Here is a 14,642-nt window from a genome sequence, read left to right as displayed (position 1 = left end):
GTTTAACCAGAGAAATACCATTCAGAAGAAAAAATAAAAATAAATAAATAAATAAATAGTGGATTCTCCAAGTGAACAGGCTCAGCCTACAACTTAATGGATCTGTATAAAAACAATCCTATGATCACAATACAGGATTCTTTTTTAATCAATGAAGCTAGTACTGATGACGACATCAGCAGAGGCATAAGTTTTTACCCTGCTGTACCTGATGAAGTTGTGAGTAGTAAACAAAAAACTGTAGCCTTGCAAATCTTTTCTAAAAAAGGTAAAAGATAAATAATAAAAGATATTACCTTTCCCACCTTGTCTCTCTAATATCCTGGGACCACACATCTACACACTGCAAACAACTAAAGCAGCATTGTTTCTCTGTCCATTAGACTGCAGCACTTTTGGTACAATATGTCCATTTCTCTACAGAGGAAAGGTTTCTAGATTATAAAACTACTACTCTTTCAGTCAAGCTCTCCTCCTCAATAATTTATTGTTAATATGTCAAATCATCAAGACCAGCATTCAGATATTAGGGAATTGGTCTCATCCAATGACAGTGTCAGGTACCTGCAGAAGCCAAACCTATCCACTGACATTTGGTCAAGATGAACGAGATTTTAGATCATGTCTTATTCTTGCCATGTGATAACATTTGCCTGTCCTGTGTGACTTTTTAAAAAATATCTTTGGTAAGAGTGGGTAGGGTAGAAACATACTGGAAACCCGCAAGACTGGGAATGCATCCGCTATATAAGTTGTGGTACCACTTGCAGATATTTAAGAGAATGGCAGTTGGATAGGAGAATCCATTGAGACCTGAGGACCCAAAAAACTTGGGGAAAATACACCTCACAGTTTGTGGGATTGTGATCAAAGATCAGAGTACAGTATTTTCAGAGATGGTATATATCATAGTATCTGTATAACAGCATGGTTCAAATATGTTAATAACTAATCTTGGTCTATTATATACTTTTTAAAAGAATGTTACACTTCCTACCTTAAATGTAATGAAAAAAAATATATTGTAAAATAAATAAATAAAATAATAAAAACAAAAACTGAAGAGAGTAACATAAGTTATTGTCTATGGGCCAAATCCAGCTTCTTTTACTCACACAAACAGTTCCACTGATTTCATCAACAGCACTGACGTGAATCAGGCAACCAGGATGGCCTTAATTTAATACATAAAGGTATCACAGGCAAATTAAATTTGAGAATGGAATAACCATGGGAGACGACAGCTAGAGCCTCTAACTCAAACACAGCCCCTCCACACACATTTGACGTTGTAAGTAGTAAATACATAACGGGGGAAACAGAAATTCGATCAACAGCTCTTCAATCTAGCAGACAAAGGTATAACAAGATTCAATGGCTAGACAAATGCAGACTAGAAATAAAGTGCAATTTTTTTATTTTTATTTTATTTTATTTTTTATATTTTTTTTAATAGTGAGGGTAATTAACCATTGGAACAACTTCCAAGGGTTGTGGTGGATTCTCCATCACTGAACATTTTAAAATTAAGATTGGATGCTTTACTATAAAATATGCTCTAATTCAAGCTCAGCTACTGGGCTTTAAACAGTAATTAATTCATGGAAGTCCTATAGCTTGTGTTATGTACGAAGTCAACTAGATCACCAGAATGGTCCCTTCTGACCTTAATATAGGACTACATCAAGAAATCTTAGGGAAGAGAACCAAGGCCATCTTTTCCAAAACACAGGCATCTCCCTGATTCTAAGAGAGGTCACATAAAAATCCCATGGTATTTAGTCCTGTGCAGAAATTAGAAAGTATCTAAAGACATTGTAGATTGTGCTGCAACTCAGATATTAATTCATGGCATCACTACTGCATACATACACCAAACAGATTAAAAGCTAGAAACCTGCACATTGAATTCCTGAAGCACTTTCCTGGTATTTAATCAAGCAAAACTAAACACATTTTAATGACACCTTTGCTTCAGTAAGGGAAAAAGAGGCACTGAGTAAGGCAGATTTGGCCCCCGATAGGGACACAAAGGCTGATGTATGGTAAAGCTACAATATTAAAGGATTCTGATTTTATTTATACTATCAGAAACCCAAGTTGGAATTACAGATATACATTACACACACTTTGGAAGTGTATTACTTGTTTAAAAGAAATATAAAATGTGCTAAAAATGTCATTACATTGCTTAATTGGATGATCAGTTTGGACTCTTTCTTCTCACTCTTTACCCTGTTTCTCCTAGCCTCTCTCTCCTTCTCTGTTCTGTGGATTTGGTTTTCTTTCTTGAGTCTTTAGTCTCCTTTCCCTCTCCCACACTTGATGAATTTCTAGTCAAATACAACTGCCAAGATGGCTGGATAAAGCAAAGCACCATTTAAATGTCTTTAGTTTAAAGCATCGCTGCATTTAGACTGGAGGGATATTTTTCACTACACCTAAACATTTTGTGCATGTGTTGTTGTTTTTTTAATTTCATAACCTTTTAATAGTTTTGTTTTACTGTATACAATACTGAATGAAAAATGTGAACTGCCATTTTTATAAACACACTGCAGTCTTCCATGTATATTTTAATAGTCATCTTTTGATGAAACGCTATGCACTAAATACTTCAGCTACTTTTATCATTTTACTTGTGTGAGCAGCTTTTCTTTTTCTTCACTTTCTTCTGGAGTATGAGGTGCAGAGTCATCAATCTTCTTTTGTTCTTCTTTTTGTACCTGAGCTGCATTTGGGAGGTCAGGATTCCTAGGGACCTAAGATCATCAATAAAAGGATGAGCAAGGAGTAAAAGAACAGTGTTATTAAGGGTACTGTGCATACTCATATCAATCTCACTTTACAATTTACTCTATAAACACAAGTTAAGTTTGACAGGATTGATGCAGTCCTCACCATTGAGCATTTGTTACAAAAGGAAATGTTTCTGACACCTTGATATACTGGTAGAAAAAAAATTTAAAACATGCCACATAGCTACTGGAACATTTTTTTTTTTCAGCTGGATTTACAGTTTACAGAAATGTTGAGGTTGAAAATATTATCCTTTCAGGCAAGGTGTATATATCAAACCATAAGTCATTCATCGACATTTGCTTTTTCTTGGCTTCCAGGCTCTTGTTTCATTGAAGTGTAATGTTAAACCTCACTGGTAAGCAACCAAAGGATCTCAGTTAATTAAGTTCCTTAAGGGTGAAGCAATTCCTCTCTATGATAAGTGCTGTTAGATCCCATAAAAATGATAAAGATATATTTCTCCAGTGATTAGGAACTAAAGCAGACAATGACTTTTATAACTATTATCTTTCCACTGTGAATAGAACAATTTAAACCTTATTTTTTCCCCTATTGTTGCCTAAGAGACAAGTGTTTAAAAAAAATGTTATCGCTCATCCCTCTCACACACGAAGGCCTAATCCTGGAAAATATTAGGTCTGCTTTGCACAGTGCCAGGTCCTGTGCCAAGCACATCTTGGGCATGAACTACAAACAAGGAAAGGCACAGCTCTTAGCTGGTGTAAACTGTCACACTTCCGTTCAAGTCAGTGGAACTATGACAACGTTAACCAGCTGCATGTCTGCCCCACTGTGTAGAACAGAGGTATACGCAATATAAATGTATACGGCACCCTATTTACAAAAAGAAGTTTTGCTGATTTAAAGATAGAAGATTACAGCATTAGGTAGAGCAAGGCAGGTATCTCTTTATGTCCCTACCCAGACTGCAGCAAGTTTTGTATTTTGACCTCTGTACTGTGTATTACATTCTGAAGCACATCAGACTTGAAATCTGATTTGAATGTAAGTGTTGAACATGGAAGCAAGAGTTTCTTCCCTTCATACTCATCACCATCAAAAAGGAGTTACACATGAATGCAGGTGAAGTTCTTAAAACATGCCTATGTGGTGGAACAGCATCTACTACCCTGCCTACCTATTAAAAAGTTCCCACCTATTGGATCCACACATGTGGACTCAGGGGCTTGTTCCCTTCTCACTGCAACACTCCAGTGTGCCCCAGTGCATCTGAAGCCAGCACAAAATCTCTTTCCTGACACAAGGAAGATCTTTCACATCTTCTCTGCAGCCACTCTACCCGTGTCTTTCCTGCACAGGGTACTGCTGGAGATCTAGGGCACAGAGAACTTTGTTCTGGGCCCTTCCCTCACTGCTAAATTCCAACTGTAAAGAACAGTGCCCAGTAGTGATCTTGCATACCACATATTCTGTGATGGCAAGACACAAAGGGATAAATAAAGAATTAAATTTAAGCCTTAGCTAAGAATTTTCTCTTTTGTTGTTTTTAAGTTGAACCATAACTGCTACAGTTTGTTGTGATTGAATATGAACTTTTCTCTGATCTAACACCTAGGCAGAAGGTTGTGGCATATGAGCAATTATGCCATCTCTATGTCACCAAAAGGACACCCCTCAATGACGATCAAGTGGTCAGCTAAGGCAAGTACTGCCTCATATTAAGCCTGCCAAACACTTCCATTATAAGACCCTATTTTCTGTTGCTTATAACTTTGCCAAACTTAACCATTCATGTTCAAATCCTCTATGCCAGGGAGCTGCCCTGGGCTACATTTTTGGGGGAAAACTTCAAACAAAACTGCTGTTTTTCAGAACAAGACTAACAAAAAAAAAAAAAAACCAAAACCACCCACATTTTAGTTGTGTGAAATTCTGGTAACCTTGTCTTTGAAAAGCTCTAGTGTCCACATACTCTGGACCAGGGACTTGAAGTTTGTCAGGTGGGCTTTCTGTCAAGGATGTGCTTTTTTGCTGTCCCCATGAAAACCTGGCCAAAATTATAAGGCTTTGAAAAACTGCAATTTGCACATGCTCATTTGTAGATTTTAGTAGCTGAATTTCCCAAAGATTCCATTTACCCTGGGCATGCCCCAGCTCATGGCTAAGCAGGGCTTTCCCTACAATTGCAGCTCTGGGCTGCGACAAGTTTGGTTGTAGAAGATGGAGGGTGTGTAGTGGCAGAGAGAGAATATCACAGGGAGAGAAAGGACGGTCTCATGGCTAAGGAAATTGAATGCTGCCCTGAAGAACTGGATTCTATCCCTGCTTTTACCACAGAGTTCCTATGTGATGCGAGGCAAGGTGTCACAGAGGTAAATGCTTGAATATCCGTGAAGCACTCAAACACTGTAGTACTGAGCATCACAGAAAAGCCCATAAGGAAATTAATAATTCTGCCCACTGAATTCCCACATCAGAGTTTATTATATCAAAAGAACAAAGGAATAAGAAATTGAAAGAAAACTTAAGAGGAGATATGATAAAGATGTCTTAAATTAAGAACGGCATACTAAGCAAATGGGCCACTCCTTTCTGACCTCTCCTATAATTCAAAGTAGAACTATGAAATTAAAGGCAATCAAGTTGAATGGACAAAGGCAAATTTTTTTTTTTAATTACACAAAATTCATAAATATGTAAAAGCCACTTCTATAGGACATTATTCAACTATAGCATTTTAAGAGTCAAAATGTGATTGCACTTACATATAACAGAAACAGTTGCACAAGCTATGACAAAATTACAAACTGTATCATCCTCATACTTCTGGGCATATGGTAAGACAATAACCAGCTGAAGTCAGCAAGACATTTCTTGCTGTGGCATATTACAGTATTGCAAAAATGGCAAATTGAAGTGCATGCTGGTAGTTTTCTCACCTTACTCTAAAGAGTCCAACATAGGCTGCTAAATCTGAACACAGGATAAAGGACTAAACCTATCTTCGCTGACCTGTTCCAGTAAGGTCTATTATTAAATAGAGAAAGCTGACAATGCGTTTCCCTCCCATTCAAGCAACCAACACTATAGTTATACCATTGTGCTCCAGGTGGTTAGTGTCTCTCAAACTGTGAGGTCCACTAATCTTGAGAGACATCAATCAGGCTTAGTAAACTGAAGAGATACACTGATATTTACCTACAATGCAATTGAAGCTGACTATATAATGAGCACATGGTTAGGAAGTTTCTAATTTGTTAAAATTGCTAGGCTCATTTTAGCTAAGAACTCCGCAAACTGCTCTCTGTCAGTAGTAAATAAAAATACTTTAATTATTGCTATTTATTTTACACTGTGTGTAACTGTGGTAGGTACTTCACAACAACGAGATGACATGGTCGCTGCCCTAAAAAGAGTTTACAATCTATGCCACCTAATGTATTTTTAATTTTATTTAAACTCTAGAGGAGACTCGCATCGTAACCCCTTTTTTAAATCATATACTCAGGGAGATGCAATATTATAGGCCCTCTTTACCTCGTAAGTGGAATGTTAGGGCAAATTTTAGTACGTTACCAGTGTTAAGGTTAATATACACAACTCCTTTAAGTCTTTGTATTTTGCTGGAGCGTCATTTTTCTTTAATAACTGTTACTACATTTGCCTTTCACCTGTTCTCCATGAGTTCTCAAAAATGATTGCCAATGGCTGTGATATCACCTCCTTCCTCTAGGAACTCAGATGAATTTAATCTAGTGCTACTGATTTAAATATATTTAAGTTACCTATGTGTTCTTTTACCTGCCTCTAGTTGATATTCTAGTTCTAGTTTATACATATATCACCAAGCCTCATGCTTCTTTCATTCTTTTTGCTGAAAGTGTTAAGCACATGCACTGGGAAATTACCTTTTCCTCTTCTAATTGTGCTCACTCCTTACTGAACACTAGTCCTACATTTTCCTCCATACTTTTTGCTCCTAAGTAGCTTCCCCTCTCCCTTCAAACATTTTTTTAATTAAAACCAAGTTTTGGCAATACTACATCATTTTGCCTTTGTCATGTCAACATCATATTTGTTGCTATGTAATCCCATCTTCTGATTTCTCCTGCATTACATTTTTTAGATCACTTCATAATTTCATGTTCCGACTATCTTTTTCTGGACAAATCTCTTTCCTGTGTGTCTCATTTTGTCACAACTGGCCTGATTTCTGCACTAAGTTATACCTGTGTAAATAAAAGAGTAACTCCACTGAAGTCAACGGAGTCACATCAGTATAAACTAGTTAGTGCAAGTGTAAGAGAGAAGAGAATTCAGCAGCTGAATAGGGGAGGTGAAAGTCCTGCATTAGACATGAATCCAGTTGTTAGGGCTCAATTAGGAGAATCAACATTGTTGGTGTCTGTTTTAGTCTTTTCTTAGTATTAATGAAGTGGGATGGGGTTTTTTTTGTTGTTGTTGTTGTAAAACATGAGACTGTTCTCTTGGTTACGTTTCCTGGATCTTGTTAACTCCACATCACAAGAGATCCAAGAAAATACTGAGTAATCAAACCTACAGCAAGTCAACACAAATACAAGCTTGCTAGAAAGCCTCTAAATTACCTATTAACATGACTTTAGTACTTTCATTTTCCTTAAAAATTTAGCAATTCTCACTATTACAACAAATCTGGATACACTGATGCTAATATATTTAATTCATTTGAAATAAAAGAAAAGTCATTATTACCTTATAGCCTATAGTCTTGCGATAATAAAGAATTTCTTTTTCCAGAAGCTCAAACAATCGTGGTGGAAAAAACTGGAAATCTTGAATGTTTGGCTGTTTGGGGGGTCGTGGAGCCTTTAAAAATACATATATATTACCGTTACACAATTTTCTATTACTTTCAGTTTCCATTGTCCAGACAGTAGCAACGTTTTACACTGTAAAACACATATTGATTTTACTACAAGTTGAAAAGAGTGGTACAGATTAAAAATCTATATTCTTTTACCTTGGGAACTTTTGGTTCACTAACACGCAGGGCTTCTCTAAAATATGCATCCACTGCATAGTTTGCTTTGCGCTCTCGTTTTGGAGGCTCTATCCATTCCATCATACTCAGCTACACACAAACAAACAAATGAAACAGTTTAAATAACTCCAAATATCTTTCTGAAATCACAAAAAAGCAATTAGTCAATTTGGGTTGAACTAATTAAGATAGTGTCCACCGATAGATGAAAAGTGTTTCTATTGTGAGCATTAGTTAAAGCTTATGGTTCAACAGAATTCATGCTACTACAAGGTTCATCACTAAGAGACAAATTCTGATGAAAGCATTTTAAACAAACATACAAAGAGGATTTCACAGGTGGGGAAGAATAGGTAAGTAGCCATGTGGAGAAGACAAGGGATGTTGCCCTTCATTCCACCACTACCTCTGCCAAGACATGCTAAAAAAATCTACATGGAGGGCTGTACCTATGCTTTACTTCTGGGCCTACTCTTACCTCTGGCAGCATTACTCATGCACATGCTATATTCTAAGCAGTAGTAGCTACTGAATGGAAATTTGCCAGAAACACCACAGATATCCAGCAGATAATGCCATATACTAAGGCTACAGCTCAACTCCACCCACTATTGTCTGATACACCACAGGACATAGAGAAGAGCGGTGACAATGTTGTGGTGGCTTTGCTCCTCTCCCTGTGAGTTTTAAGGGACTCTCCAGCAGACATTGTTATTTATCCCCAGTGCATATGCAACTGAGAGCACGACAGAACCTTATATTAGCAAGGTGCATTTTTCTACCATATTTTCAAAAAGTTGTCAACACGGCTTCAAAGAGATCTGAAATATTAATTACCATTTTAGGCTCTGAACCTTCAATGACATCTGCCTGGACAGACTCCTGCACTTTTACAAAGCTCCACCAATGTCAATGAAGCTCTGTGAGAAAGCAAGATTCTACCCATACCGACATCTTTGCAGTACCAGAGCCTCAGGCTGCATTCAAGAATTTGTTAGTGTATATCTCCAAATATCTATCATGGCCAAGCTCTTCAGTAATCACCAGTTTTGGCAACAAATGTTTTTGACAATGGTGAATTAACCGTAATCATACAAACAGGTTCTACAAGATCAATACCACAATTGGTACTGGTTGAACTGCCTTGTTCCAATTCAGAATAGAAGATACTATCAGGAGTAAAATATAATGCTGAAAAGATTTCCAAAATGGTTTCCCCCACCCCCACTGTTTGGATTTGAAGGTAAGCAAGGAAGCTTAAAGGTGAGAATAAATATATGACATTATTCAACCATGGGAAGAAACTGCCTTGCTATAAAAATATATTTCCTTTGGAGCATAATTTAAATAAGTCAAGGGCCCTTATTTTTGGTTCCTGCTAAGGAGCACTCAACAAAATTCGGTAAGGGGGCACAAAGGTGGCACAAAGCCACCTCAGTCTCATACCCAACCTGCACCGGATGCCTAAGAGGCTGTTAACAACAGATGGGATTTGTGGAGGTGCAGGGAAAATTTGGTCACCAGCCACAAGGAGGGAAGTGGCAGCTGCACACACCACTGGACAATACCCTTATCCTGGGGTGATCCTCTTGTAGCCTGCTAAACAGTTGCCGGAAACCTATACACCACTGGAGTGGTGCAAAACCACCCTAATGCCCAGGAGAATCTGGCCCATGTTCTTTTGAAGTCAATGGGTGTAATTTTTATCTCAGTTACACAGGAATAAAACCAATGTAACTCCAAAGACTTCCAAGAGGAATGAGGCATAATAGAAGTCGTGCCTTAGTCAGATCTACAAGATTTGGGCAATAGCAGCTTTCATCTTCTGCAACGGATGTTTGTAAAGAGTAAGTTTTTTGATAGATGAAACTGATCAATTTTTTTTACTTTTAATAGTACCATAGATAAAGCAAAATTTTAGAAGAGCAAAGTAAAAAATTTTAAGTGAATTCCTAGCCTCTTATTTACAGCTATGGGACTCCCAATGAAATGTTTTTATGCTTGTGAAAATCTGATTCACTCATCACAATTGTAATTAAAGTAAACACATTGCTACATGTACAAGAAAACAAAGTCACCTTTTGTTTTTCTCTATAATCTTCACCTTCAAAGTTGTATAAACTCATCTCTGTGTCCATAGTGAAGTTCCTTAAAGAGCTCTCTCCCATTTTTTGCAAACGTTCATTCATTTCAGCTGTCTAAAATAAGGCACAGAGATAAAGTTACCTTTATCAACACGTCCGAGATACTCTAAATTCTGTGTTAAGTTTCTAAAAAAAAAAATCAGCATCACTCAGTTAAGTTTTCTCCCTTCTTTTTTACTTTCATGCATATTAGTACTCATCTTTCATGAGTAGAAGTAACCATCTCCTTCATTAGGATCTGAAGCACACATTTTATTCCAGTCCTTTGCTCTCGTGCACTGAGACTTCCTATTAAGCTAAGTTTAGTATGCTGTTATGATGTGCCCCAACATCTCCTATACTTTATGCTGGTACCAAATAATTTCAACAAAATTTATGTACAACTCTTCTGAGCTGAAAAGGTTGTTCATTAGCCCACTAAGCTACCTACTGCCATATATAGTTTCAAAAAGCTCTTACATCTATTAAAAAACTGTCATAAGATTTCTGACCAAAAGTTTAACAATACTCACTTCTAAAAGCTTATTTAATGAAACAACAGCGCTAAAACTAACATTAATTTATTTGGACTTGAAAAAAATAACTGCTGCTTTTGGGAGACCTTAAAAATAAAAACTTATGAAATATTAGATTGTAACATATTTAGGTAACTTACTGAGAAGCAGGAAATGAGAGCACAACTAAACAGACCTATCACTTTTTCCCTTCCAAGATGTTTCCTATTATATAGGAGAAGCAGATAGCTGCTAGTTCAATAAATTCAAATTTTGTCAGATTTTTTTTTTTTTGTGGATGAGCAACAAAACAAAATTTACAATTTTAAACAGGTTTGGTGATTCCTAACTCTTTTCTCTTACAATTATGTTCCAAATTCCAAATGAAACTATGCTCTCACCTTCTTTTCACCTCTTTCCAAAATAGTGGTAATATCTTCCTCTGTCAGTTCACTGTCCTTGGAAGCAAAAACATGTGTGGCTCCATGCCGGATCATCTGCAGCATTTCATCTTTTGCTAGTTTGTTAGACTGCTGATCTATGAGTCTTCCTAGCATCAGAAATACATTGAATGCTTTAATCAAAAAAGGTTAACCCTTCCCATGCCAAGCCCAACCTGAAACACCCTTTCCATCTAGTGAGGATCAGCTTCCCATTTAGCAACACAGGAAGGACAGGGGAGTCGCACACTGAGCTTCAACTGAAATTGCAATGCAATTTTACAGTTCAATATATTACAGAAATGTAAATAAATACAGTACCTACTGAACTGTAACTGTCATGGAACACATCTTTTTTTATAGCATGCATATTCAGAGAAGCACCATTCAATAGCTACTTTGCTTTTACTAATTCAGTTTCTTAGGAGTAGGTGCTCTATCCTGCACTCTTTACTCAGGCAAAACTCCCATTAATGTCAAAGAAAGCTCCATCTGAGTAAGAAGTGAAGAATCAGGCCTTTAAATGAATGCTTGCTATTTTACGTTCAATTAATATTCCACTATTACAGACATCGGGCCTGATTCTTCAATGCCTTGCATTTTGTATGGTGAACTCTGTGCAAAGTGAAAGAACCAAATTCTGTCCTCAGATGTGTATACAGTATTTGATACCTTGCTGTATAACTATAGAGTCCAGTCTCAGTTTTATCTCAGCTCTTTCTACAATCCTGTCTTCAACAGTATTGTCAGTGATAAGTCGGAATACACGAACTGGCTTCTTTTGACCAATACGGTGCGCACGATCCTAAACAAAAAATAAAATAAAAAACCTCTTAGGTAACAGGAACATAGCAGCAATTTGGCTGAAATATCTTAGCACAAGCACCAGAAGAAACTGTAACTTCAAATTATTCTAGATTATTTTCTTGGCTTCCTACTTACTATTGAATAAGTATTATGTTTACACAACTGATTTTTTTTTAAAAGCACTATTACTGTAATATTTCTACATACTGGGAAAGATTCTGACTGATCTCAGATACACCAGTGTAAATCTAGAGCAAATGAATGTAAATCCAGAGTAATCCTGACTTCAATCAGCGTAACTGAGTATTGTATTGTATCTAATCTAGCAAATATTGTGGTGATTCAATAGAGAAAATTTACACACCACAAACAAATACGACAAGAAAACAAACATGAAGGAATTTGTTCTTCTGTTCGATTTTAAAAAAATCTGCTTTCTAATGGTCCATAAGTCATTGGTACAAGAATTCTGGATTGTGTTACACTAAATCCCTGATACTGGGAGCTGTTCAATATTTTTTTATTTTTTCCCCAAATGCAGAAAAGGGTTGTAATAAATAATAAATTAGAGCATCATACAATACAATAGAAAAATGGCAAATCCCAACTCCCAACGCCAGAGAGATTTAGACATGTTTTTTCTACTTGTGGTTAAATAGTAGAGTGATTAGAGAACTTACAAATACCTACGATGGACTAACATAATAATTCTTTGTTCCATTGTAATATTTTACATTTGATTCCTTTTAATGCCTCCATCTCCAGCTCTTATGCTGTCCTGCATTATACTAATATAGCAGCCTTCTTCCTAAAAAAAAAAAATCTCAGAATACCTCACAAACGATGCACACGTTGCACCACAGAAACTTAGCCTACATCTGCAGCACAATGTAGTAGTCAACATGCTTCACAACAACATGGTGAAAAAGATATTTTCATTAAGAACACCAAAACAAAATCATATAGACAGCGCTATATGATCTTTAACTTCCATGTGAAACAAACTAGAGGCCTTGGTTGTAATATATCACCCAAAAGAGGATAACTTTTTTTTTAAGATCAGGCTTGATTTTTTTTCCACTGATAAGATTATTCCTGGATATCTTTGTGTCCCTATACAGGGGTGGGGCACAACCCAACTGGGTAATAGCGGAACTACCCTAGCCTAGTGCACCTATAGTACTACGTTCCCAGGAAGGGCAAAAAGAGGCCGTGCTGTCCTAGAACAGAGGTAAATGCTTCACTGCACCCTGTAAAAAGGTGGCGGAGATGTTGGTCCAGCACGTGATTTTCCTGGAACACAAGTCAGAATTCTGGCTAAGCCTCTTCTGATGTGGCTTGAAGACAATCTGCCCCTAAAATTGTATATGCCTTTCATCCTTTATGGAGAAGTGTTTTTACAGTCATCGAATTTTGCATTTACTGGAACGACTATTGTCAGTGTTTGTGTGGCAAAATAATACTGCTGTACTATGGTGAGGAAAGTAATTTATGAGATACAATTTCAGTATTTTTTCTTAGATGGGTATTTTTGGGGGGGCAAGGAATTTGCCATTTCTTCCATAATTCAGGTTTCAACAACATTTTCATCAAACTGCACACTTTTTGGAATTATCTATAAATACTAAAGCGGAAAACTCTGCAAATAGCCATTTTTACAGGAGAAGATTATTTTTCCAAAACTACACTTTCGAACCAGAATGAGGATTTAATGGTTCCCCCTCCCTTTTGTTAACAGATACTTGAAAATGGCATAACTCAACATGGAACTTGCTTTTCTTCCCCCCCAACCCCCCCTTTAATCCACTTTAACAAATCTGTAACGCTGGAAAAGTACTACCACTATATTCCTTCATAAGCCTTTGAGTTCTATCATATGTATTATTTTATATGGATAACTGGGCGGGGGAACGGGGACGGGGACCTTGAGATGCATTAAAAGATTACTACTCACCATAGCCTGCAGATCCACTTGTGGATTCCAGTCTGAATCATAGAGAATAACCACATCAGCAGTTGCCAGATTAATCCCCAGACCTCCTGCCCTGGTACTGAGCATAAAAATGAATTTGCTACTGTTGGGAGCATTAAAGGTGTCTATTGCTTCCTAAAAGAAAATAGAAACTCATTAAGATAGCAGAATCCTCAAATAAATGATTTTATTAGTGACTTTCTTTGGTGTCTATATACTATACCAACAACTTTAAAAGGCCAGGTTTGCATAGGCAAGCCAAATAATTTCTCAGTCAATATAATGAAATGTTTCATAATCATAAAAAAGTAAAGCCCCACAAGTCCTATGCTGTGGCCCTGACCTTGCAATTTACAATAGACAAGCACACCACTACACACAGATGGAGCCTGAAAAGTCAGCAGGGCTCTGCACAGCCACAATAGCCTACTGCATACTGTAAAATTATAGGATTCCCTTTATGACAGGTTTCAGAGTAACAGCCGTGTTAGTCTGTATTCGCAAAAAGAAAAGGAGTACTTGTGGCACCTTAGAGACTAACCAATTTATTTGAGCATGAGCTTTCGTGAGCTACAGCTCACTTCATCGGATGCATACCGTGGAAACTGCAGCAGACATTATATACACACAGAGATCATGAAACAATACCTCCTCCCACCCCACTGTCCTGCTGGTAATAGCTTATCTAAAGTGATCATCAACTTGGGCCATTTCCAGCACAAATCCAGGTTTTCTCACCCTCCACCCCCCCACACACAAACTCACTCTCCTGCTGGTAATAGCCCATCAAAAGTGACAACTCTCTTCACAATGTGCATGATAATCAAGGTGGGCCATTTCCTGCATAAATCCAGGTTCTCTCACCCCCTCACCCCCCTCCAAAAACCACACACACAAACTCACTCTCCTGCTGGTAATAGCCCATCCAAAGTGACCACTCTCCCTACAATGTGCATGGTAATCAAGGTGGGCCATTTCCAGCACAAATCCAGGCTGTCT

General features: G+C 37.3%; 1 protein-coding gene across 3 annotated transcripts in view; it reads right to left on the bottom strand.

The window, feature by feature from the left end:
- SMARCA1 (SNF2 related chromatin remodeling ATPase 1) overlaps positions 1-14,642 on the bottom strand; it is a 74,652-nt gene that overhangs the window by 15,323 nt on the left and 44,687 nt on the right. For all 3 annotated transcript variants that reach the window (XR_013347058.1, XM_077825813.1, XM_077825812.1), the window contains exons 13-19: positions 13,626-13,778; positions 11,537-11,669; positions 10,826-10,974; positions 9,865-9,984; positions 7,766-7,876; positions 7,498-7,611; positions 2,640-2,762 (exon numbers count right to left, since the gene is read on the bottom strand). Coding sequence is in view for 2 of the 3 variants with exons in the window: in XM_077825813.1 (XP_077681939.1) it covers positions 2,640-2,762; positions 7,498-7,611; positions 7,766-7,876; positions 9,865-9,984; positions 10,826-10,974; positions 11,537-11,669; positions 13,626-13,778 (903 nt within the window). In the remaining variant the exon portion in view is untranslated. The remainder of the gene's footprint in view (positions 1-2,639; positions 2,763-7,497; positions 7,612-7,765; positions 7,877-9,864; positions 9,985-10,825; positions 10,975-11,536; positions 11,670-13,625; positions 13,779-14,642) is intronic.

The sequence above is a fragment of the Eretmochelys imbricata genome, chromosome 9, assembly GCF_965152235.1.
Source record: "Eretmochelys imbricata isolate rEreImb1 chromosome 9, rEreImb1.hap1, whole genome shotgun sequence".
NCBI classification, from domain to species: Eukaryota; Metazoa; Chordata; order Testudines; family Cheloniidae; genus Eretmochelys; species Eretmochelys imbricata.
Note: the sequence above shows the minus strand (reverse complement) of the source record. Positions and strands in the feature narration are given on the sequence as shown.